This window comes from Protopterus annectens, chromosome 9.part0 (assembly GCF_019279795.1).
Source record: "Protopterus annectens isolate FY-2018-M chromosome 9.part0, PAN1.0, whole genome shotgun sequence".
Classification (NCBI taxonomy): Eukaryota; Metazoa; Chordata; order Ceratodontiformes; family Protopteridae; genus Protopterus; species Protopterus annectens.
In genome coordinates, this window is record NC_056743.1 from 1,487,791,987 (window position 1) to 1,487,819,486 (window position 27,500).

At 36.4% G+C, this 27,500-nt stretch overlaps 1 protein-coding gene across 10 annotated transcripts in view; it reads right to left on the reverse strand.

Moving 5' to 3' along the window:
• The window catches only part of FOXP2 (forkhead box P2), a 756,067-nt gene that overhangs the window by 59,668 nt on the left and 668,899 nt on the right, over positions 1 to 27,500 (reverse strand). For all 10 annotated transcript variants that reach the window (XM_044084429.1, XM_044084433.1, XM_044084432.1 and 7 more), the window contains one exon: positions 2,593 to 2,794. In XM_044084429.1, the coding sequence (XP_043940364.1) occupies positions 2,593 to 2,794 (202 nt within the window). The remainder of the gene's footprint in view (positions 1 to 2,592; positions 2,795 to 27,500) is intronic.

Consider the following 27,500-nt stretch of genomic DNA (forward strand, 5'->3'; position numbering starts at 1 on the left):
ACTAAGCTCCAGCAGGATGGTTCAGGATGCTCCCAGCTCATAATGTGTCTGGCCTAACAGCATGGTTCAGATACCCCCTCCCCCCAGTTCAAACTGATTTCAGCCAAGCACCATGGTCAGGATTCCCCCAGCTTACACTGATACCTGTCTAACTAGCTCATGTCTCATGTCTAGTATGGTTCAGGATGCCCCCATATCCCAGTAACACCAGCCTTACAGCATGATTTAGGATATTCCCAGGTCTGACTGACTCCTGCCTAGCACATTGGTTCAGGATGCAGCCGGCTCTCAATGAACCCAAACTAACATAACTAGCATGATTTAGGATGATCCCATCTCACACTGATAGCTACCTAACAGCATGGTTCAGAATGCTCCCAGCTCATGTAGACTCATTCATAGCATCATGGTTCATTGCCACCAAGTACTCTCTATTTTTGCTTATTTGTCTAACTGTGTCTGTTTTTCTTTGTTGTTCTTTTTGTTTTCCTAGTTCACCTTTCTCTGTGTTCTACTTGCCCTCCAATTACTTCTACAGCACCACACTGAACACAGAACATGGCTGACTATGTTCAGCCTCTCAATGCAGGGCTACTTCAGGTTTTTAGATAATAACACACAGCACTTAACCTTCATTCTGACATCAACATCTTTTTTTAATATGATCAATAGAAATACAGGCTTGTTGTGTACAGTTATCCATTCACTGTTCCTTATAACATGCACTAATATGACAATTACCTCCTAAATCCACAAATCAAAATGCCAGATAAGATTATAGAAAAGCATGTTTATTTCATAACAGATTGGCACGTGTGAAATACAGAGCAACACCTTGTGCTTCTTATTATTACATTGTGCAAAAATAATACATCTCTGTGAAAATCTTAGTACATCAATGGTTTTATTCCTTCTTTATTCGTCTTTTTGTGTTAACTTATTGGCTTTTGAGCAATTGACAGTGGTTTTAAAAGTACCTGTTGCTTTTACTTATCTCAGTAGAAATAAATGTTTTTTTTTTTTAACATCAGTGGTTTCAGCATAACAATATTTCGCAAACTCGTCACATGAAGCAGCATTATTTCAAACATTACATCAGTCATATCTGAAAAAACAACACAGTGCCAAAAGACATTAGTACACAAGGAATATTTCACACTATGAAATGGAATTGCTGTATGAAGAAAGTCAATGAAATGCTGTCAAAAATTCCTTGTTGCTATTTGACATAAAAGTTTTGGCCACTTAGGTACACTAATGGTTTAAGTATGATTTGGGCATCAGAAGAAGCTAATTAAATGTTTTAAATAACATAACAAAGAGGCATCTGCATTTGATATAAGACAGTTGCTACCTACATTGTATGACAAACTAGTCTGTGCATCTACATATATACATTTATCGTATTATGCATACCTCAGTTAACAGCATTTATGTTTTTTATTGATACTGTGTTTTATCAGCTGCACAATAGCATGATAACCCTCTATTTTTACTTTCATCTATGACATGCTCAACTGTACAGTGTCTCACTATTTTATGTTGTGTTGTACAAGCACACATTCAGTATTATGTCTTTCTGCTCTTCATATTTGTAGTGCAACATACACTACTGTTTGATCTTCAGTGTTTTACGTTGTGCTTGTTGCCTAGTGGGTCTGATCCTGGCTGAAAAGGGCCATCAGACCAGTTGAAATACCTGATTAAGAAACATTAAATAAATACGTAGATAGAGACTTTATTTATTTATTTATTTATTTATTTATTTATTTTGGAATTAGCCACTCAATCTAAATAAAAAAAGGTTAGAAAAGAATGCAGTAACACTGATACGCATCTGAAGTAATTACAGTGATGTTAGTATCAACTGGTGATGTGAGAAGTGTACATTTCCCTAGCCAAACAGTGATTCAAGATTTAATTAAAGTTTTATGATCCCTTTGTTTTGGCAATGTGTTTTACTGCTGCAGTTTCAAATATTCAAATTTCACATTAAAAATGTATATTTTCATTGTTTACAGCACTTCTTATTTACATTGAGAAAGGCTGTCACTCTAAAGGTTTGCATGGTATAAACACACCTAGATTTTACTTTACACATTAGAGAATAAATGATACTTAGTTATCCAATATGAGGTAAAAGAAACAATGTTTTTATTAGCCATATATAAACACTTTGTTACCAGAGCTGTTGCTTTACATGGACTATCACTGTTTCACATGCCTGTGCATGTAATCCTAAATGAATGATGCACTCAGTGGGTTGTTGACATAAATTGTACAGAGTGGTAACATGCTTTAAATTAGTATCTGCATAAATCGCAGTGCCTCAGTAACAGAAGTGTTTATCTGTTACAAACTTACAGTTTACTATAGACACATCTGATTCTTACTGAGCACTTAGCTGGCACATTAAAACTTCCAGAAATAAAAACAAAATAAATACATACTAACAGTAATTTCCATTATTAATATAGTGAACTCTAAAAAAATTCATTTAAGTCAAGTTGTGTAGGTTATATAGGTGACACAATGACAATGACATAATTATACCACACAATTAGTATCTCTATAGTTTTTAAAGAATCTTACCTGTTGACATAGGAATATTGTATTTATCTGAATGTCGTCTCCGGATGGCTCCCACATTGGGCACACTGGCAGGGGTGATTACAGAGGTTCCCTGGGTAATTGGGGTGACTGGGGCTGTTGGCGTTGTGGGGGTTTGAGGTAAACTCGGAGGGGATGTCTCCAGCATGTTCTTAGACATGGTGACACTTGACACCAGATTCAGCTGCAGCAGCCCAGGAGGAGGAGCAGAAAAGGACAGAGACAGGAGAAAGAAGACTTAAAAAGGTATGACAAATGAGAGTGGATTCAGTTTTACAGCTGTGTTGCTACTAATAAGCTGCAAAGGAAGCAGCCAATCTCAACTAATTACAGGATGAAATTGTATCATAAGAACTCTAATTAGTGGATGCTGTTAGAGATTATCTAATAATCTTCTCCAACATTACAGAGGAGTGATTCATTCCAGTTGATTCACATTTTACAAAACTCTATTTCCATCTTGCATGCTTTACAATAAAATGCACCACATTATACTCAGTGACTCTGTAATTTCTTTAAAACCAAGTTTCTCTTGCACTTACAGTAACAATGCTTATTTTAAAGGATATGCTATTTTAAACAAACATGATGTGAAATCAGTTGCTCTAATGCTGCCAGATATTTTTTTCACAGTCCCAAATCTCAGCTGAGATGCTCCAGCCAGCTGGAAAATTTTACACTGACCTTTACTCTCCTTGCTAATTTGGTGGAGTGGTAATGACATTACTACATATTCAAACAAAATTGTCTTAATTGCAAATTAGTCAGAGGAGTCTGAAAATTTTCAAATTAAATCTGATTGGAGATGGAGAGAGAGGGGGAATGGAATTTCCTCACTAACAATCATTTGTGGCATGTGTTAACAAATATAATGAAATGTCAAGTTTGCCAATTCCTCTGGAAGTATCATTTTCAATTTATGATTACAGTGTCACTTATTGCTGATGTACCCTGGAAAGTGGGTGTCAGGGTAACGAAAAGGAGAAAGGTGAGAATATATGCAAGCTATTTAACAGTGTGCCCCTCATTACTCCCTGCAATAAACTCTGTTCTTCATTATCAAAAAACTCATATCACTACTGTCATATTTACCACGTATCTTTTGTCATAAATAGCATCCAATTAGCAAAATTTACTCTTAGGGCAACACATAAAAAGATTGCTGCCACAGACTTAGATGCTACTGATACTCACTAAACTGTAGTCATTTCAGTTTATTTTGAAAAGTAATTTCTTGAGCTCTGTGACAAAAAAAAAAAATGAAAGAAAAAAACAGTACTGAATTTTCAGTCTGAGTATGAAGTAACTGCATTTGCTTTATGCAGAGAAATGTTGAACACCTACCTGTCCATATAATGTATATCCATCTTTAGATAAACCTCTTTTAAAAATAGCAAAAGCGATGTGTTAAGCATTGATTGATCTTTCTTTGTAGATTTGTTTTACACATTAAGTCAGTAGAGAGATTTGTTAGGGAAACAAAAATTAACATATGCCAGCTAATTGTTCTCCTTTCTTGGGCGGCAGCCAGAAGAAGCACATTAGCAGACTAATAATAACGACTGGCACCCTGAAGGCATTCCCAAATGCATCTGTTCCTGGTAAGCCACACAACTGCTTTTTTTTATTTTTTCCCTAATACTCTAAGCTAGCACGTACTTGAAAGAGGAATTCTTTGTTGTATAGAAATGCTGAGTTATTGCAACTAAGTGCTGTATGTAACACCTTTACAGAACCAAAAGCATTTGCTGGTTCTACAAATACATGAAATAATGTCTTACATCTCTGAGACTAGGAAACAATGCAGCTGTACAGTGTTTACTAGGACAATGCAGCTGTACAATGTTTACTAGGAAACAATGTGCAGCGTTTACTAGGAAACAATGTAGCTGTACAGTGTTTTAAGACTTGTATCACTAATTTGTTTTAAAGTCAGAAGCTTAAAGGGTTAAGTATAGAAAAGCAAAAATCAAATACTTTAATCAGGTAAATTTAAAACACCAAAGTATGCCTTTACCTTACTATAGTAGATGGGTTATTTCTGCCTGCAAATAATGTGGCTGGCATGTCAAGCTGTAACATAAAAAATGATGTTATGCCTTGTGGCTCAAAGCTAAACCAAGTATGTTAAGCTGTTTGCGCATAGTATGCCAAAGTAAAAATGCTTAATTCTGCAGAAGTGTACAGCACCACTTCAGACTTCATTAAGTCTTTTATCTCTTCACTACCAAAGGCTGCAGTTTCTCAATTTTAAGTTACAAAATTAATTATTTTATAGGCTAAGAGATTGAGTGTGAAGAGTGAGTGTGAAATCTAACAGTGCAATACATATATCTATCTATCTATCTATCTATCTATCTATCTATCTATCTATCTATCTATATGTGTGTGTGTGTGTTTTGTGGATATGCTGATATGATATGGGTATGTTAAGTCAGCAACGAAGAACTTCATGCAGTGTTAGGATTACAGTGTGACAGAACTTATTTTAGGCAACAAGCAATAAAATGTATACTGTGTTTGTAGACACGCAACCTCAAATTGATAAAATGGAATTTATTAATAGTTAAAGAAAAGCCTGTGAAAGCTAGGATCAGCACTTAGCCACCTTAGCTCATCTAAATACATTCAAGGTTGGGTGGAACTCATTATTCAGGACCCGCAGCCTTGATAAGTTTGATTTTCATCCATCCATAGCATGGCCAAAAGGTACCATTTAATGAAGTACCATCCAGAGAGTAAATGGGGTCATATAATAGTGCAGTTGCACCTTGTGTTCGTCTACTGATAGCTGTTAAGGGTGCAGTCATGAACTAACAGAGCTCATTTCTCCTTGGTAATAAATTTGTGCTATTAATATTTATCAAAAGTGTGGGCTGTCTCCACAGAGTCAGTGCACACGAGGGCATAAATCTTTACTATCATATCAGTTTTTGTAGCTTCTTTTGTACAGTATAGAACTTACAGCTGTTGTATATTGCCGTCTTTTTTTTTTTCTTTTCGCAGACAAGAGTTGTGGACAACAGTGCGGTTCATCACTTTAGATGTCTCTAGTTCCAAAGGGAACTTTAAACTGTGGTTTCATTTTAAATTGCTCATCTAAGATTCTATATTAATTGCCCACCATCAAACGCAATTAGCAATTCTTTCATGTGTGGTTTATGTAATGTAATACTTCAATTACATTATTCATTCAGGTTCTGTTTTGGATTATAGGCTGAAAATTCTTTATTAGTGTAGATGTAACCACGCTGCTGGAGTTTTAAAAAATTTACTGATTGAATAATTAATTGGAAAAGAACAAGCTGCAGATTCCTGATGGATTTATGAGATAATTATTCTATCTTGTGATTATCTGCATTATACGATAGGAAGTGATGAGAAAAATTATTCTATTGAAGTGAGACAATCACTTGACACTGTGCAGCCATAACAATATTTTCTGCAAAAATACTTTAGTAATCTCAGATCTACTTCTTAAGGTACTTGTTGGTATATACAAGTGTGTGTGTGCGTGTGTGTGTGTGTGTGTGTGTGTGTGTGTGTGTGTGTGTGTGTGTGAATGTGTGTGTGTGTGTGTCTGTATATCTAGATAGATACATAGATATTTAGTATGTACATATTTTTCCTCTTTTTTCCCCTATGATGTTTTTCCTGTTTTGTTTTTCTTTTTGTCTTTAGCCATATGTATTTGTACATGAATATACATACAGTATTATGCAAACATCTTTCTTTATATATATATATATATATATGTGTGTGTGTGTGTGTGTGTGTGTGTGTGTGTGTGTGTGTGTCTATAAACAGATACTCTTACAACACATCTCACTTTTAAGAATCCATGTATTCTGCATTAACAATGATTTCATAGTAAAAAATTAGCAGGTAAATTATCTCAGGGCAAGCATGTAAAATGAACATCACCTTAAAATTTATTCTGTGTGTCAAACTGTTGTTCTCTTATAGTGAAGCAACTAAATATGATAATGCTGTCATATAAAACCATCTCACAGTTCAGCTTTATAATGCCAATGGTATGAGCAGCTATCCATTTTCTGCTGTTTTTAACCAACTTTCCTCATTTTATGAATCTTTTTGAGGCATTCATTTACTGTTGTTACATACCTACATGGAGTGCTGTACTTAACCAGATTTAGCATACACTATTTATTTTCATGAGTGGGACAGTGGTACCATATTTTGTAAATGACAATGTCACCAACGATTAACAAAATCCCCAGTCTTACAAGAATGAGAATAAATGCTTAACTTTCTGTGGACCATTTCAAATATCACATACAGCAAACTGTTTTAAAGTAAGATTTTCAAGGATACCTTTTTCTGAAACAGAGATTACATTCAGTTGTTTATAACTTTGTTAAGTTGTTGCTGATACTGTTAAGCACTGTACTGGAATGGGTGTGAGATATCAATTAAAAAAAGCTTCCCACCGTCACATAGTACAGCAAAAGCAATTGGTCATAAGGGGCATTTCACAAACAGATGTAATTTAAAGGCATGCATGCTTTTGCATGAGGATAAACACTCTTACAGTCCTGTAGTGGGGTGTCAGACCTCCACAGTCTGCTACTTTGATCTGGAGAAAGGGAGTATCTGATTTTCAGGTATTTCCCCTTGAAATTTGGTTGTGTCCTTGAAGTCAACACAAGTGATGTCCCATTTAAAAAAAAAAAACATAACCTACCCTAAACTGTGTAGCCTTGGAGTAGGTTATATTAAGTAAAGAGGTACAATTGGTATATCAGTTGTGTGTGTGTGTGTGTGGGGGGGGGGGTGCTGTCCTCATTACCGAGAGCTTAGTTTTCATTTTTGTTCAATCTATTGATGAGCAGGATCCAAAAAAAAATGCATTTCAGTTTAAAAAAACCTATGACTTTCCCTTTCCTCAAGACAGGCATTGGGGAATGCACAGCTGGTTTCAATATTCTCTGCATTAGCTGGCAGCTACTACAACTGCCAACACGTGATCTCATTTGCTTTTAGTCTCAGTGCTCAAGTAGCGTAAGATGAAATAAAAACAAATAAACTAACAAATCCTGTATTATACTAATTTATCTTACTCCACTTTCAGTAAATTGCATCATGATTGCATTTTGCTTAATTCATCTTTTTTTGGTAACTTAGTGTATGGTCTACACATCAATGCCCCTTTTTTCTTAGTTTCCTTTACCGTGCCCTACTTCACCCCATGACTAGTCCCACCCAGAGTTCCTGGTCCTCTGTTAACTAGTCTTACCAGTTCTTTTACCTAATCTTTTTCTCTTCAGTTAAGCATTTTAAAGTCATGAGATATTCACAATGAATTGCATTTTTGCTGTATTATATTGCATCTGTAAAAAAGTAACATTTCTTGTACTTGACCATAACATTTGCATATTATAATTTATCTGCAGTATGTGCTTTTTAATCCATTCATACGCTGTTGCTAACATGGGCCCAGGTCATATCTGAAAATGATCCAATGTATAAATTAATAAATAAATAAACCAATAAATGCACTGAATGCTTATTACTAGATGGTTTACAAAGAGCAAAAATTGGGGACATTAAGTAAAATGTTGGTATACTGCTTAAACTGACAAGTCCTCTTCACAAACATAAAACTGCTTACTTTATAGAATAAGATGGATTTGTGCAGAAATCATCTTGCTTTACCTAATAATGAATAGCTACATTCACGTGCACCATCCTTCCTGTGTATGCAATAGAGAGGATGGTGAAATAAAATATATTTCTGGATGAATACAAAGTGGATGGGGGACACAAAGCTTCTGCTAGGTTTTGGCATATGTATCATATTGCTTTGATTTATCAGATTTATACAGCAAGTTGTACACCTCTGCCTTTGAGTTGGTGTTCCTATTATGCAAACAAAATTATACAAGGTTTGAAATGGCATGCAGCTCACTGTCCACTCCTGTTATTGGCTCTTTAGTAAATCTTTATAGCCTTGTACTATATGGGCTGTACTGTAGAAAATTAATTCCATATTTGCTGTCTGAAGCATTTCAAATCCACCTGTGCTCTCCCAACAAATGCAGTGGGTTGCAATAGCACCACTGCATATCTTGGGGCCTGGTTTGCACTGCATCTGTTATCTCCATGTATGTCTGGAGCTGTGCATGTTTAGATTTTGTGTACTTAAAATCATGTCAACAGCAGCCATGATACCACCTTCAGTGCACTCAGTGTGTTGGGGGATATGATACTTGGATAGAATTCGACGCTATGTTGTTGAACTGTGTCAGATGTTAGTCTTTGTATGTAATGTACTACTCTATATATTTTGTTCTTTTTTATGCATATATGCTTACCAGCATATTTTCTGTTCACCGAAGGCAGAATTGCTACAAGTAGTGTACCGCAGATGATGCCCAGGTACTGCATTGCTTCAGAATCAAATGAAAGCTTTTTCATTGGATTTCAAGTGCACAAGCAATATGCATTGTGTACCATGTCCATGAAACCAGTCCATTATTATTTTGTACTCCATGGATTAAGCTAATTAGGTTCCAAAATGGGTAAAGAAAAGCCTTATTTTCCACTTCCAGAAGGTGCATAATATAGAGGATTATGATCTGGTCTCTTTTCGTAACCATTATTATGTGTTCCAAAGATGTGGAGAACACTTAATAGTAGGGTAGGATAGTAGACCCGTCCATAATTTTTCATAGCGCATAGACGTTTATCTGCACCATGTACTACTAGTTACAGAAGAAAAGAAATAAAAAAATGCTGTGTGTTTTGATGGCTTTCAAAGCTATAAAGCACTCAGAGAGTTAACCAGATAGCAACAAGCATCTTACATCATGAAAGATTTTGTGGAAAAAGGACAGATTGCTGGCATAAACAGCAAGCAGAAACAAATCCATTTTAAATTCTGCCTCTGTTGTTTGCTGGGCAGTACATTCATGTCTTACTGGCAATCATGAGACCCGATCATAACAGTGCTTAGGGTGTGCTTAATAATTGGTAACACTGGGTCTTTGCTACAGAAGCGCTTATCTAGTTTGCCTTTTCCCCCAGTACTGGAGTGCAGTCATGATGCTCCATGCATTACAAGTTTATTATGCACCTTTCATATATTTTGTATTTTACTACAGCATACATAGTGGCCTCCACAGAAGATCACCGAGAAACGGTACAGCTCTAGAAGCTATAAAACTCTTTGTACTGCCTCATTGAGTAAAGTGCTTAACAGCTTTTGAAGAGCTTATAAGAGTTGAACTTAACTTATGGCTGCTATCAATGTGGAGAAATTAAATATTTTAAATTTCAAAACTGTGGACTTTACTCTTGGTGTGATGTTTTGAATCCTTTACCAGTACACATAAACAAACTGATTGTAATTAGTAACCCAATCAACAGCCCCAAAATACTGCAGATCTTTATTAGCAGAATGCTAAAAGGCACACATGATAAGAATGAATCCTAAAGGAAAATTCTGAGATTACATTATTTAATGTGGTCACCAGATACATCTTATGAGAAAGTACTGAAAGGGTATTGGTTTGTAATCATCTTTGATCTCAGTAAAAGACCATAGAAGTCGGTAGATGGTATAGCAAAACTTCCATATGAAGAAAGAATAAAAGAGATGTACCGATGACTTATATCTGTTAGTGTTATGTAAAGACTCATTTAACTAAAAATATCTCTATTTCAGAAATAATTCAATAAGTAGCACAAATGTGCAGTATTCAGGGCTGCTATCTCACACTACTTATTTCCCCACTTGGGTTCTCAGATGGTGTGGTTTCTGTGAGGAGTCTGCACATCCTTGTTGGAATTGTATTGGGGGCTTTAGTTCCCTTTCACATCTCAATATGTACTATAGATTAAATGTCACTCCTCCATACTATCCATATGTATATGCGCTGTGTGAGAGTGAGTCAGTTTATGCACCCTGTGATGGGTTGACACCCAATTAGTGGCGCAGTGGTGAAGCAGTTAGCATTGTCATGTCACAGCAAGAGGTTCTCTGGTTCAATTCTTGGCTAGGGTGCCTTCTGTGAGGAGTATGCATAGCCTTTCTGCATTCATGTGGGTTTTCTCCAGGTGCTCCGGTTTCCTCCCACATTCCAAAGCCATGCATCTGGAGCATTTCTCTCTTGGCCTCCCCTGAAAATGGGTGCTTTCCCAGTAAACAATTGTTAAATAAATAAATAAATAAAATTAGGGTTAACCTCCCTATTTTGCACCCAGGCAGTGCCTAAATAGACTTAGACTTTCACATGAGCCTGAGCTGGAATAAGTGAGTATCTGGCAAATAAAGTAACGAATGACACTGAAACAAAACTTGATTTATGCATTCTTATACCATGTTTGCTGACACTTTGTCTTCTCTACTCTCACCATTGATCAAGACCCACACATTCAAATTTAAGGAGTAAGAGACAATTGCAGCGGTAATCTTCCATGTTTCTGTCCCTAGTGTCACCACTTCTAATAGACATACGTGTTTGCCAATGTAACTGCCAGGCACACCTTCTGTTGTGTACATGTTCATTCTTCCAGATACAGCATGAAGACTATTGTAAGAAAGCAACTTGTCAGGGCCAAGCACATGTCCTTGGTCCATGTTATGCATCAAACATATTTCCTTGGTCCACGTTATGCATCAAGCACATGTCCTTAGTCCACGTTATGCATCAAGCACATGTCCTTGGTCCATGTTATGCATCAAGTACATGTCCTTGATCCATGTTATGCATCAAGCACTTGTCTTTGGTCCACATTATGATTCAAGCACATGTCCTTGGTCCACGTGATGCATATTACACATGTTTTATGCACTAACTTCTGCCACTGGAGTGGACTAATCTGTGTCTCCTCCAGTTTAGGTAACCTGGTATTGTTCACTCCCTGTCACACTCCCTTACAAGCTCCTCCAGTTCTCCAGTCACTAATAAGTCTGTGCTCATTTGGATTACAGTCATGGATTTAGCCCTCTCTACCACAGTTTCACTTAAGCACTGAAAGAGGTTTATGCAGTTTTAAGGTCAGCTGATTATTGCATTCATATCTAGAACTGTGCTAGCATATGCCAAATCAGTAGCACTTTGAATCACATTACCCTCACTGTGCTGTCCTGCATGATTTCAACATCAGTTAATTTTTAACTGCATGAAGTAATCAGGAGCTTTATGTTTTTGGAAATATCTATTTCCAGTCTGATAACGGTTAACAAAGAGCAGCTAACAAACTATTTTTACTGCATTATTAAAACGATGGCAGAAAATCTGAACAAAGTGGCAGAAGACAGCTGCTACAAATGCCAAAAGGGGCAGATTTGCAAGAAGAAAAAAAATACATCTTGTCATTAACAGTTTGTAAGGAATTTATCAACTGTTCTCCAAGAAAAATATATTCACTTTATATACTATCACTGAAATACAAGCAAATGGATTATAATAATATCAGACTAGTATTCTCTATTACGAATTAGACGTTAGAAAGACATGCATCGGGAACATTTCTCCCCGGGGCTCTGCTGAAAATTGGCTTTGTTCCTAGTCGGACTTTCCCAGTAAATAAATGTTCATAGGTTCATAGGTGTGTACTAGGCTAATGGCATTGAAGCCTATGTAAACCTAGCCCAAGATGATTCCCTGGCATCATGCCACCTTAAGGTAGTTGCAAGTGCCCCTGACAAGCAAGGCCAAAAATAAATAAATAAATAAATAAATAAAAATTGTACTGTAAGGATACTGCACATTTCTCCAAAGTATGGGCTGAAAAAAGCCTTAGCTACACATGTTTCTCTTATCTAACAAATTTAAAATGCAGGTGTTTGTTTGTGTCTTTCGGCTTTTCCCGGTTAGGGGTCGCCACAGCGGAACTCCGGTCCGCTAATGATTGGCAGTAGAATTTTACGTGCTGGCTTGCCAGGCCTAACGCACAACCTTCAACGAAGGAGCGCCCGTTCACACATGTCGCCACACAAAAGATGCTTTGAGAATCGAACGGGCAACATCTAACTGTGAGGCGACAATGCTACCGCAGCACCACCACCACAGTAAAAATGACTAAATAGTCCTATATAGCTGAACCACCTTTTTTTATTTAAAATACCAACTACTGTTACCCAGAAATGTATTTTCACCATCAGCACAAGCACAATATTTTGACTTTGCGAATGTTGACATGCTATTATGCATGCTCTGAGTAAAAAACTCCGGGAACGCCAAACAAAGTTTAAAGACGGAGTGAAACTTTGTTTTTTTTTCAGGGAGCAAGTCCACTGCACACCCCCTGCTAATTGCACATTGTAACTCTAAGACTGTACAATCTCAGAGAAAGAGCATATCTCCCTTGCCCTGAGAATTGCGTGATTTCACACACCTGTTGACAAGCTGTGTAGTCATCTAAATTTTGTCACCTTAACAGATGTCAGGCAAAGGAGGATTCATCCATATTTAGTTCCCCAATAGGTATATGGGTTGAGTTTGTCTATTTTGTCAACGCACTTTGGTTGACAAAGCAGATGGTCAACAGTTCTATGAGATCATTACATTACCAGGGTTGGAGAACATGCCCTTTCCCTGGTAGTGTGTAATCTTGGAGTTAAATACATAATGGGGGGAAGTGAGGCTGACAGGTGGCTCACCCCATGCAAAAAAGCATAGTTTAAATGTTGCATTTTCTGCGGCTGTGTCTCACAGCATTCTCAGTTTGGTGTCAATGTTTATTTTGCAATCTTTTTGTATTGTTGACATTAGTTACATCAATGTCTTTGTATTTAGACTTTTTTTGTATATATATATATATATATATATATATATGTATAGATGTATGTATTTTATATATATGTGTGTGTGTGTGTGTGTGTGTGTATATATATATATATATATATATATATATATATATATATATATATATATATATAGAGAGAGGGAGGGAGATTTTTTTGGCTGATATCCACTACATTTATATATCATTGATATAATTCTATCATGGGTATAGGATACACAGGGCTTGTATTTTGCCTCTTTCTACAATGACTTGCCATGGGATTGCATCATACAATAAAATATATCTGATATGTCCACTTCTAAATATGGTACTATTTGGATTTTAGATTCACTAGGGTTCCACATCGGTTGTTAATTACTGTTTCTTTTCTACAGAGATTAAGATATTCACTTACAATGCACCACATAACTCCAAAAGAAGACAAAGCAAATATAACATGCAATGTATTAGCCTCTGAGCCTAGCAACTAGGACTGTTTAACAAAAACTGAAATTTAGAATAACAGATGTCAATCACATTGTTGCATGACCTCAAAACTTATCATTGCATAAGTCAGGTATAGATAAAATTAAAATGAACTGATACTGCAATATTCATCCTTGTGTTATATAATTCATTGTCATATTAACGTATTTATACTTCATGAATTCTTAGAGGTCAGTTACTCTGCTTTTTGATTATTTTTTTTTCTATCTCTGTTAATCTGGAAGGTCCACCAAGCAAAGTTCATATTTGCAGGACACCTAGGAGGCCAGCAGATAAAAGCTTCAGTTAAAGTACAGAAATAAAGTAAACATCATTGTACAGTACAGAGTAATTAGCCTGGGTGGCAGGTTTCCCAAAAGGCACTATAACACATTTTTTGGCATTCAGTTTAGTTCTTGATTTTAGCACCAATGCGTTTGTCTATGTTTGACCCTCTTGTAAGATGTTTGTATCATGGGGGGAATCTAGGATATCTCCTAATTCTCAGACATCTGCAAACTTGGTCAACCAAAGGCCCTTGACTTTAGCCATTACCACCAATAAATAGATGCCAATAAGAGAGGATGCAGTATGGAGCCTTAAGGTACCTCTCTGATGACTCCTAGTGGAGGTAGTCTCACCAATCCTGAATTCCTGGGTCCTGTGTATGAGACAGTTGGAAATCCAAAGAGTTATGTAGGGGTTTATGCCCAGTTTGGTGAATTTGTCGATTATACCCGAGTGGGGTATTGAACCACAATGGTTTCAGACATACCACACATTCTCATAACTCTGTACATATGTGGCACCTAACAATTTCAGTGGAAAGAAATTTGAGTGACAGTAATGTCAAAGTAAATGTAGCACTGTCTCCTACTAAGTGACAGTTAACAGTGTACATTAAAGAGCACTGAACACCTATGTTCATCCACTGACTGACACACATCATGTGACTTGCATGTATATTTTGCTTCCACTATGACAGTACAAGACTTAAAGCACTGAGGATCTGAATCCCTGAACTGCATTTGCTGAAATTTAAATGTCTTTTGCAGTGGGGCAAGCCTGCAAGACCCTTGGAGTTAAATATACCAACTATAAGGTTACACCTACTCAAAGGGGGAAATTCCCCTGAAAAGAGCATCAGTCAGTAGAACTCACAGACAGTGAATTCCTACAGAGAAACAATTATCCTTTGCAAGTTTAAATTCAGGCAACTGAAGCTCAAGAGTCCAGTCTTCATCCTGATGTAAGTCACCAGTATATTGGATTATTCCTGCTTCTTATCCAGACCAGATATTTCTGTTTCAGTCTAACATCCAGTCTACAAATGTTAGCAAGAACTGCATGCTGGGTTCAGTAGGGCAGTTTTGTACATCTGTTGAAAATTAAAAGCAGGATATAGAATCTGAAAGAATCACTGAAAAATGTTCATGCATGCCTCTCAGCTATCCAGATTTTTCCAGAATCTCCAGATTTTTGCCTCTTAGTTTTGGTCTTCCCCACATAAATCTGTGATTTCTGGCAAATCATTGATCATTGACTTCACTAAATAATAACAATCATTTTAATTTCAGAATTCATATCTGTCAGAAAATGCATGCTATTGCAAAACCTTTTAGCATATTAACATTCTAAGTTGATAAGAATAATATTTAAAAATTGTCTCTATTTTTGGTCCTTTGTCCTCCTATTTTTATTTCTCCACATTTCTTGTACTTGTTGGTTGAGAGATATGGGTTCACAGGGACCAAATAAATAAAATAAAATAGTATGAAATCAATGCACTGTTTTAACAGATGTTCTGACCAAAAAGTAAAAAAAAAAAAGACTCAGTGGGAAATCTAGCTGCCCTTCACCAAGACCCTCGACTAGGTTCTTATGAATAAGAATAAAGATCTGCACTGCTGTAGTGTCAAAGGGTAGGACACTGTGGGCTGTGCGAATAGAAATGGTATAAGGAGCAAGAAAAGTGATCAGACAAATTCAGCAGGGGTCATTTATGGCTTAAGTACTCTTTAATGTATGTTCTTCAAAAATATTTTAGAAAATAGTCAACACGCTCAGTCCCTTTGCTTATGACATACAGATAGGTACATCCATCTAGGATGGGGAAGTGTTCAAGGAATGGTTCCCCCTCTATTCTGTCGTCATTAGGCTTATTATAGAATCCTATGCCACTTTTAGCATACGTCTCTCTAAACTCCTTACCCAAAGGACCCCAATGGTCCTTAACTACAAAAGCATAAATAAATGAATAAATAATCACAGGTCTCAGCTCTGTACTACCCATATACATTAAAATTCCTTTTCTTTATCAAATGTATTTATTTATGCATACAGGTATGTATTTATTTGTTTATTTTAGATAGGTGAATTGTTTCAATAATGCTGTGACCTTGTTAATTAAAGCAAATAATACAGCAGAAATATAATCAAATGACAAATGTACAAAAAATATAAAAAGTTCAAAATCTGCAATGAGGTAAACAATCCCAAAATAGAATCACATGAAAATGTATGAAGCTCACAGTACAGAGGATGATTTTAAAGAGATTTACCAAAAATAAATATAACTAAATGAAAATACTAAACTAAGCTGAATTATGAAAGATCATGAAATGTATTAGTAAACAAATTGTGTAACTGTTGTTCTATGGGCTTTCTAAGGCCAAGTTATAGAGAGAAGATAGTTAACAGTAGTAGGTAGAACAAGAAAGTGTGAGCTAAGATGATGAAGAAATAATACGGATGTGATGGAAATTGGAGGTGTATAAAAAGTAATGTAGGTAGAACAGTAAAGTGTACTAAGATGAAGAATGAATGATATGTATGTCAATGAGACTGGATTTGTAGCAAGAATAGTGCAAAAATACGGGTCCCTATTAGTTCAGTGAAAATTCAGTTCAGCAAACAGCATTTTTTGTGCACTTACATCGAACATACCATTCGTTGAACTGTTCATACTGAAATCATGGTACAGTGAAGATCGTGAAATTTGCCCTTTCTTCACTGTAGTGTGATCTAGGAGTTGGTATATATAATTAGCAGGAGGGTAGCAGAATTTGCTAAATAGCATTTCCGATGAAATGCTGTTCTTTGAAGTGACTTTTTGCTGAATTAATATAGACCCTAAAAATACTTATAAAAAACGACATGGGTATAGAAGCTGTATGCTTGGATAAATTATGACACAAAGACAAAGGAGAGGTATTAGACTGTAGCTGTATAAGCAAAAAAAGACAAAAACACATAAAAAACAGATGATATAAGATTGTATAAGAGGTTGTACAGAAAGTGGCCATATACCACTATTTGCAGTATATCACACTGCTGATTTATATGCATTTGAGTGTTATGTACTCTAATATTAATGATTTGGTATGGTGAGCCCTAAATAGGGAAGCAAGTTAGGTTACATCTACAAAGCATCAATATTTGAATTATTGCCTTAGGAGGCACTTCAGCTATTTAGACAAGGACAAAATGGTAGGCAACAGATGCAGGATAGTGGTCAAGGAGTTCCAGAAGAAGGAGATGAAGTAAGTAGAGGAATGGTAACAGTATGTCTGGGGAATATGATGGCATGAGAGACCCTGAAAATTCCTTAAAGCTTTTGAAAGGTTTTGCACTGTTTTAGTTGTATATCTTTGTATTGACATCTGTCAGTCGGGCCATTCTAAGCAGAATAGGAAGGCATCCAGCTTTTCTAACTGTAAAGCAATAATGGAGCTTTTTGCCTGTACCTTTAAATAATCTCCAGATGTGGTTTGTACTTATTGCAGTTATGGAGTATTCTTGTTAGAGGTGGAGCCGGAGGTAAGGGACCATTCTTGTATAGGTAAAAGTAGGCCTTGATGACAATTGCCCTCTCTTGTTTTGTAGAAATCTAGATATTCTATGACATTTGCAGATCAGAATCCAAAGTTTACTGCATTGGCAGAGGATGAGGGTAGACCAGGTAAGAGAAGGGTCTAACCATTTACTGAGTATTTTATGGATTGTACGGTTTGTAGTTTGTTGCTACTAGACCCAGTGAGATTTTGTGTGTACCAAAATTAATTATATTTGCTTTGCTTTGGTTTAGCTTTAAACCTTCTGTCTGTAAGCATGGCACACAGTTCTATTAAAATTGTGTTAAGACTGTTTAAAGTACTTAGTGATAAAATGTTTGTTTCCAAGATGGCAGCATCAGCTGTAAGGTGGGGTGTTTTTGATATTTTGTGAGAAAGTGAGTGAGTAAATGTAGATAACAAATGCAAGTGGGCAATGGAGTTAAGCTTTTTATTACATGTCCTTCGGGCTTCTGCACTGACTACTTTACTTAATCTTTCATGCTACGACAGACCCTGCCCTACATCAAAATGGTAACAAAATAACTATCCAATCAAAATATGTCAGTTTCCATCAAAACATAAAGAGGCCCAGCTCCTGTGATGAATATCTCACCCAATTATTCTTCATCTATAGAACAGTCTTCCCTTCTATGTCAGTGTATTATATCTCACCCAATTATTCTTTATCTATAGAACAGTCTTCCCTTCTATGTCAGTGTATTATATCTCACCCAATTATTCTTTATCTATAGAACAGTCTTCCCTTCTATGTCAGTGTATTATATCTCACCCAATTATTCTTTATCTATAGAACAGTCTTCCCTTCTATGTCAGTGTATTATATCTCACCCAATTATTCTTTATCTATAGAACAGTCTTCACTACTATGTCAGTGTATTATATCTCACCCAATTATTCTTTATCTATAGAACAGTCTTCCCTTCTATGTCAGTGTATTATATCTCACCCAATTATTCTTTATCTATAGAACAGTCTTCCCTTCTATGTCAGTGTATTATATCTCACCCAATTATTCTTTATCTATAGAACAGTCTTCCCTTCTATGTCAGTGTATTATATCTCACCCAATTATTCTTTATCTATAGAACAGTCTTCCCTTCTATGTCAGTGTATTAGCCATCTTTAACAACAGACGTTTTGACTTGCTGTGGCGGTAGTTTGACTCTCCCTGAACAACTCAGTGCATTTATTTACACGTTAACTGGGTTTCACTGGCTAGGCTTGTTAATGGTTTGGTAGACTCTCTTACTAGAAATAACCTACAAACTTATGGAAAGGCTGACCAAACAGGCAGAATGATGGCAGCTGAGATTCACTGCAGGCAAATGCAAAGTGCAGCATTTAAGCCACCTCAAAAGATATGAAGTACCACATGGGGAGGTGGAACTAACAATAGCGTCAGGCACAGAGACATAACAAGAATATGTTACTAAGAGAACAATGAGAAAAGGCAAAATAAAACAATATATGCAATTCTAGAGAATGTCATTTTGGCATTTCACAGTAGTAATAAGTAAAAGGCTAGTCTTCAGTTTAATTGTAAATGTAAAAGGGGTTAGATTGGGATTGATTAGTATAAATGGGGAAGAGGTGATAGGAAGAGGTTATGTAAAGCAGTGCAGAGGGTAGTATAGTCAGGTGAAGATGAAAAAGTGGGGATGGGTACAGAAACTGTAATGATGGGGATGGAGAAAAGCAGACAAGTTGATATTCAACCTGGGTATAGCATGAGCTGAGCCATGAATTTGATAGGAGATCTTTCAGAAAATGCCTGAAGGAAGGATGCTTATAGTTCTAATAGCCTGGGGAATAGAATTGCATTTTTTTTTTTGCAACAGAGTAGTAGTAAAAGCTATTTCTAATTGCTTTTTGAGTTTATAGGTGGTGAGAAATTGTTTATATTTAGAACAAAGGGGTCTGTTTGGGTTATAGGAAGAAAGAATACGACTTAGTGCAGGACAGGTCTAGGGATTATAAATGATTTTTTGGGCAGTAGCTGGTTCTAAGACATCCAGGTAATGGGGTAGTTCAAGCCAGTTCAAACTTTTAATGGTCTTACTGTGATGTGCATAGTGCTGTTTATTGGCAGCAAATTTAGCAACTTTGTTATAGCATATTTCAAGTTTAGCTTTAACAGATACTTGTAAGTTGGTAAGGATTGGGGCAACATATAAGAGTGAAGGAAGGAGGTAAGTGGTTACTAGGGTGGTTTTAGTAGAGTTAGTAAGGATGTTTTTATGTCTATAAAGCATGCCAAGTTTCTGGTAATTTTTTCTTATATTACAGTTACTCTGTGTGTTGTTAAGTGAGAAGATTTTGAAGCTAGATTTGTCCTTCAAATATGTTTTCGAGAGGAATAGGAGTAGTTTTGTTTTGTTGGGGTTGAGTAACAAATAATTGGGCATTGTTAAGCCAGTATTCAATGGAGATGAAGAATTCTTGTGTGATTTAAAGAAGATGCGGCAGAGTGTCAGGTGAACATATTAATATTGAATCATGACCATAATGTATAAGTGATGCTTGAATAGAGGAGGTATAGAGGTCATTAATTAAAATTAGGAATTGAGCCTTGGGATAAACCAGTGGTAATGGGAAGGTAAAGAGAAAATGTGTTACCATCTAACAGTTAACTGTCTATCCGATTGGTAGCTTTTAAACCTCTGATGTGAAGGAGAGGATAGCCTGAGATGGAGCAGATGATGAAGGAGTTTGCTATGTGAGACAGTATCAAAGGCTTTGGACAGATCCAGAAATATGGATGAGAGAAATTTCCCAGAGTCCCTTTTCTTGTTTATGTGATCTAAAATGGATAATAGTGCAGTAGTTGTACCATGACCAGGGTGGAATCCATGATGAGCACTGATTAAGAGCTTTTCTGAGAGGAGATGGTGAAGAAGTTGAGCATGCATAATTTTTTTTCTAGGAGATTTGAGAGATGGGAGAGAATTGCAATTATTTGAAAGTTAGAGTCTTCTGTAGAGTTTCCTCCCTAGTGCAGTGGGATGACATGTGGTATTTTCCAAATAGCTGGGACACATAATAAATTAATAATAACTAAATAACTGAAGTAGCAATGTTTCTGCTCTTCTGCATCTTGATCAGGCCACACCCTGGAACCTGTGTGCCAATATAGAGGGTATGGAAGTAGAAGTAAATCAGGGTGCTAGCAGGAGTCCAAAAGACTGAAACCATTAGCATGCATGGGATGGACAGAAAAATATAACCAGAGCTACATGAGCTGTGGCTATTCTCAGCAGAGATCATAAGTGCTGTGAGGGTTCAATATGAGTGCGTATGATGACCATCTCAGGAATAAATGAAGATAAAATACTGACAAGGAAGGTGAAAACAAAGGGAAGAAGAAGAAGAAAAAAATTACTGAAAGTCATACTAACTTAGAAGGACAAAGAGCAGGAGGAGGCAGGAGGGGGCACAACAAATCAATTGTTGTACTGACCAGAAAAGTCAAAGGGGTAGCAGAACAGGGCAAAATCAACAAAATGTCATACTAATCAGGCAGGACATTGGGGAGGTAGGAGGGAAAATTATCAACTGAATATCATAATAACTGGGAAAAACAAGGGGGACAGAAGGGGACACAATCAACTGAATGTCATAATAACCATGAAAAACAAGGGGGGAAGGAGGGGGCACAATCAAGTGAATGTCATAATAATCAAGAAAGACAAGGGGGAGGCAGGATGGGGCACAAGCAACTGAATGTCATAATAACTGGGAAAAACAAGGGGGGCAGCATGGGGTATGATCGACTGAATGTCGTAATAACCAGGGAAAAAAGGGGGCAGGATGGGGCACAATCAACTGAATGTCATAATAAGCAGGAAAAGCAAGGGGGGCAGGATGGGGCATGATCAGCTGAATGTCATATTGACCAAGAAGTAAAAGAAGAAGGCATTAGATGGTCCAATTAGCTAAATGGCATTCTGGGCAGGAAGTAAAATGGGGAGACATGAGACGGTACAATCAATTGGATGCCATACTGACCAGGAAAGATAAGAGAGAGGCAGAAGTGAGCTCAATCAATTGAATACAAGGATCAGCACTTCTAAACTCTGCAAAGTACCTCTTTACAGAGAGGGAGACAGTTATGGACACTTGGAATGGACAGTCCACCTAACAAATCTAAGAATGGCCTTATGAAAAGGAGACAAATAAACACACAGATCACAGGGTTTGTGAAGCCATTTGTTTACAAATTAAACTTTATAACATATCTGTGCATTCTGCCTATTAATGCTAGGGTATATAATATGCAAAACTTTTCATGATAAAAAATGTCTAATCTTAAACAATTAGGACGAGTTTCCATATTTCTCTACCACCAGTGGACTGCTGTGCATCAAGGATTCAAATAGAAGACAGATTCATAACTACAAAGGGAATGTCAGAGACATAAGCAACACTAACTGATTTTAATGTAAATATTTGGTAAGTTAAACTAAACTGACCAGAACACTGTTTACAAACTAAAGCTGTAACTCCTTCTAATGTTATATAAACCATAAAATTATTTTAAGGAAAAGCAGGCAATATATGTGCATTGTGTATGCATTGTCTTTGTAGGTGAGTGTGTCTGTATGTATCTGTGAGTGTGTGTGTGTGTGTGTGTGTGTGTGTGTGTGTGTGCATGCTCACGCGCGTGACAGAGAGAGAGAGAGAGAGAGAGAGGCACACACACACACACACACACACACACACACACACACACACACACACACACACACACACACACACACACACACACACACACATCCAATAAGGTCCAATAAATAAGTAAAAGAAAAAAGTTCAACATTTATCTACTATGAAATATGCTGTGTCTTGGCACAGAATAAAACAAGAAAGCTTCCTGTTTTTGATTTCAGTATAGAAATAACTTTGCTCACAGACTGGAAACAGTAGGGATACTGAGAACCAGCCAAAGGATTGAAATTTGAAAATCATTTACATATCATAATCTTCTCCACTTTTACATTCATTGATAACTTCATTAAAATCTTCCCTATCCTTATTTCATATTTTAAGAGAATTACCTAATTTCTTTTATATACAATAAATACACACAGTAGATTGTTCTACAATTTGGTGAGACCAGCAACATCTCCACTGAAAAGGAAGAAAACAGACATGCATACATATACACAAGCATACATACACACATGCATACATACACACATGCATACATACATGCATACATACACACATGCATACATACATGCATACATACACACATGCATACATACACACATGCATACATACACACATGCATTCATACATGCATACATACACACATGCATACATACATGCATACATACACACATGCATACATACACACATGCATACAGACATGCATACATACACACATGCATACATACATGCATACATACACACATGCATACATACATGCATACATACACACATGCATACAGACATGCATACATACACACATGCATACACACACACATGCATACATACATGCATACCTATAAATACATAGATTCATAAGTAAATTACAGTGAATGCCCCAGAAAAGTCATGAGATGATTCATGTATGTACTCATATGGAGGTTGGGCATGTGTCTGTGAGCGAGTATGCAGTAGTAAAGCCATGCAAAGGCGAGACTCTGATTCTGTGTATATATTATTGTGATGTAAAGTGTTATAAGAAAATGCATGTTTAAATTAAATATTCAAAAACAGAGGTGAGGCCTGCTCACATATGCAAGTGCTATCTCTTTTCATGAAAACTGCAAAATTAAGTTGAAAAAGGAGTAAGAACATTATGTTATGTAAAGACAAAGGTAACAGAGTTGGTGGTTATGTGAGCAAAATGCTGAGGAGAAAGGAGCACAAAACTAATTTTTAATAATCAGAAAGACTTGCCAACACTTATTTTGTGAAATGATGTAATGCTGATTTTGATGCCCAGATGCATATAGCATAAATTTAGTGAAGTGCAGAAACTTTTTCACAAACTAAATTATGAAAATGAAACTAGAAATTATCAATGACCAGATGATATAATTATCTATATAATGTGAATTGGGATTTATGATATCTGCTTAAAAAATGCAATACATACACCTGCTATGAGCCCTAATAACTGAAAAAAATCACTGTCAAAACACACTTTCAAAGAAAATACAATCACTCACTGAAAATGCATAAAATACATAAACCACAATATTGAACAAAACATTTTGTGAAAGGTAACCCCCCCACCCCACATACAATGCACATCCACATTCTCCCTCCACATTCTGAAATACTAACCCAAAGCATAATCCTAAATCCTCATTCTACCAGCTGTGAAATTAATGCCCAGCTATCGTACATATTACAAACTAATTAACCTGGGAGATCTCTGCCATTAACATATTATTTAGTGACTGTATTCCTCAGTATTTTATTACAAACAGTTTAAGAAAACAGAAAATTTTAAAGAAAAATCATGCACACTTATGAGATAAGAAAATAAATAATAGATCACCCTGCATCCAGTATGAATTATTTGAAGTGCTGGAAAATATTAACAGCATACATCTTAGTACAGTACACACCCCTCTGTACACCGATGGAGTGAAATCACAGAGACACAGCATCATGTGTTATCTGTGATGCAGAAAGACAGCAGACTGTGATCTTTATGTTTATTGTTCCTATGTTAACCATGATACACTATTTCATCTGGAAGTTAGTGCAGTGGATTAAGGTAATACGCTGTTAAAAAGCTGCTTGTTGTACTCCAGAGTTTTTATTTCATCAGCCTCATTTTGCCTGCTGTGTGACTCTGTACAAGTCACTTAAAAAAAACAGTGCTCTAGGCAATTGGGAAATTGGGCTTGGCCTCTCAACTGTCTCCTGTACCTCGTACTTTGTACCTACCTATAAACTTATAATATACAATAATTATTCAGATATTATACTGCTTAATAAATGCAACCTATGCTGTGGCATTATACTGGGTCAGGAGCACATTTGTGACATTTCAGAATTTTCATTCAGACACAGAAGACAGGCCCTTAAGGAATTGAAGTCAAGTTCCTAATGGGAAAAGCTACGGTATTAGTAGCACATATCTGAAATGGACATTATGGTCTCCTCAGCTATAAGTCTATGAACTACTTAATTAAAATAAATGGGTAACTAGTTCTGTTAAAGCAGTTACTATAATTAATCCAATGATCTCTGATTATGTTAAAAAATGCTAACACTTCTCAAGTACTGTTTTTTAGTATTGCAAACCTGTGATTCGTACAAAGTCTAAAGGCATTTTTAAAAAGTATTCACAAGCGCCAGTTAGCAAAAAAAGAAAATGCCTTCCAGTTTTCTTTTTCTTGCTAACCAGCACCCAACGGCCTACCTTTTTTGTCATGAGCGCTTACAAACTTATTCACTGCTGGTAGCAACAGTTCACCAATCAGATATTTCTATTATGAGCATCCATTGTAAAATATTCACACCTACACATCAGCGGGATTTATATGAAAACTTGCATAATGAGTAGTTTTGCCTTTGTCAATGCAGAAAGTAAAGGTGCATCAAAGCATACATCTGATTCTGAATTTATTAACGTTAAGTAACTGTATATGCTTAGGGCAAATACACAGCAGATATTATTGTAAACTGCAAGGAATCAAAGCTCATCTGACACAGAGCACTAAATTATAATCCTGTCTTTCAAGAAATAGTACAGACAGAAACACATAGCAATTGTAGCAGCAACTTTAAGGTAGTAATAATTCCACTGCCAAAATAATTATAAAGGCACTATCATGACACAATGTAGTTTTGGTACACTTATAGGAAAGAGTTAATCTGAAGATGGGGAAGGAGAACAGCCTCAAAAAATATCATCCTCAAAACCAGCTTACAATGATAGTGAACAATACCCCTCAGTTACTCCTTAATACTGCATATGTTATGATTTAGCTACAATACTAATTTTATTAATTGACTGAAATTCTTTAAAATTCTGGGCACTATCTAACATGCGCTCACATCTTCTTTCATAGGCAAAAACTTCTAGTCATACATACTTCAGCTTGTAAATCAGGACACAGACTACAGGCATTGAGAAGAAATATGTCATTAGCTAATAAAAAGTAAACATCTCATAAACCTGCAAAATAGCTTTGTGTTGTAAACAGGTATTTCTTTTCTGCCTCAGTGCCAAATGCATTAGGAGATTATGTAACACACACACATACACACACACACACACACACACACACACACACACACACACACACACACATACACACACACACACACACACACACACACACACACACACACACACACACACACACACACACACACACACACACACACACACACACACACACACACACACACACACACACACACACACACACACACACACACATGCTGATGCACACACATTCCATCTGATATCAGACTCGGAGAGTTATCTTTAAGTTAAAGGAAAATAATGTGAGAATTTGCAATAATTAAATAGTTGAACTTCATTGTTTAATATTCATCTGCCATGACTGGCCCTCAGTAAGCAGCCGTTAACAGATACATCCTATATTTACTGATTATTTTGGTCATCATAAGCAAAGCCGCGATGGTGCAGTGGGTAGCATTGTTGCCTCACAGCAAGAGGTAAACCCATTTGATTCACGGCTAGAGTGCGGGGAGTTCCTTCTGTGTGGAGTCTGCATGTCCTCCCCGCAGTTGGGTGGGCATTTGAAAGACATGCATAAATGGGCATGCCTTCGTTGAAGGTTAAACATCTAGCTGGCACCTCAGCGTTCGTGAAAATCTACTGCCAATCATTAGTGGACCGGAGTTCCGCTGTGGCAACCCTTAACCAGGAAAAGCCGAAAGACAAACAACAACAACAAGAAGCTTCGGTAAGCTGCTTTACCTCACTGGGCACATCTGATGCTTATTGTGAAGGCAATGGAGTGCACTGCTTTAGGCAAAAAAGTTTATTTTGCTGGGTTTTATTTTATGTTTTTATTATTATTTTTTTTTTTTTGCAAATTGTATTTGGTATGATCAACTGTAACAAAAAATTTAAAAAAAAAAAAACAGTGATTTAAGTATTGCCTTCAGGGGGTTCTTGAATAACTCCTTAAGTGCTATCTGCTTGAAAGTTTCAACAAATGAAGGAAAGAGTCTAATAATCATCAGTTATGGAAATCTAGTTTTTTATTTGGCCCACAACTACACCTCCACATAGGAAAATGTGACCACTGCCTCCATGGACTAATAATACGTAACAGCATATACATATAGCCAAAGGTATATATCAAACATATAGCCAAAGGTAATGTCCTCACTACAGTAACCTGGATCAACTGTGCAAGTTGATAAAAACAATGCATAACATAACAGTAATCTGGCACTTGTGGTTAGGAATAAGAACTACTGAAAAAAAAAAGAAAAGTAGGGCAAATTTCTTCCTTTAACAACTGAAGAGAAATTTTAAATAATTATTTTCATATATAAGCTATTAAGAGACAAAATTCCTTTTTTTTGCAAAAAAGTTTCCCAATTTCACTTATAAGAATACAATAACAAAATTGATGTCTATGGACTCATTAGCAAGGAGTGTCACCTTTTACGTTTTGGTTTGCATTTCCTGTGTTGTTATGTTAGAGTACAACACACAATCCAACATCCATGCTACCATGTGTTTTTACTAAAGAATTACAAAGTTGAACAAGTGAAAAACTATCACAAATTTTGATGAACAAACATTAAAATAAAATAGATTATGCCAGTTATTATTTCTTC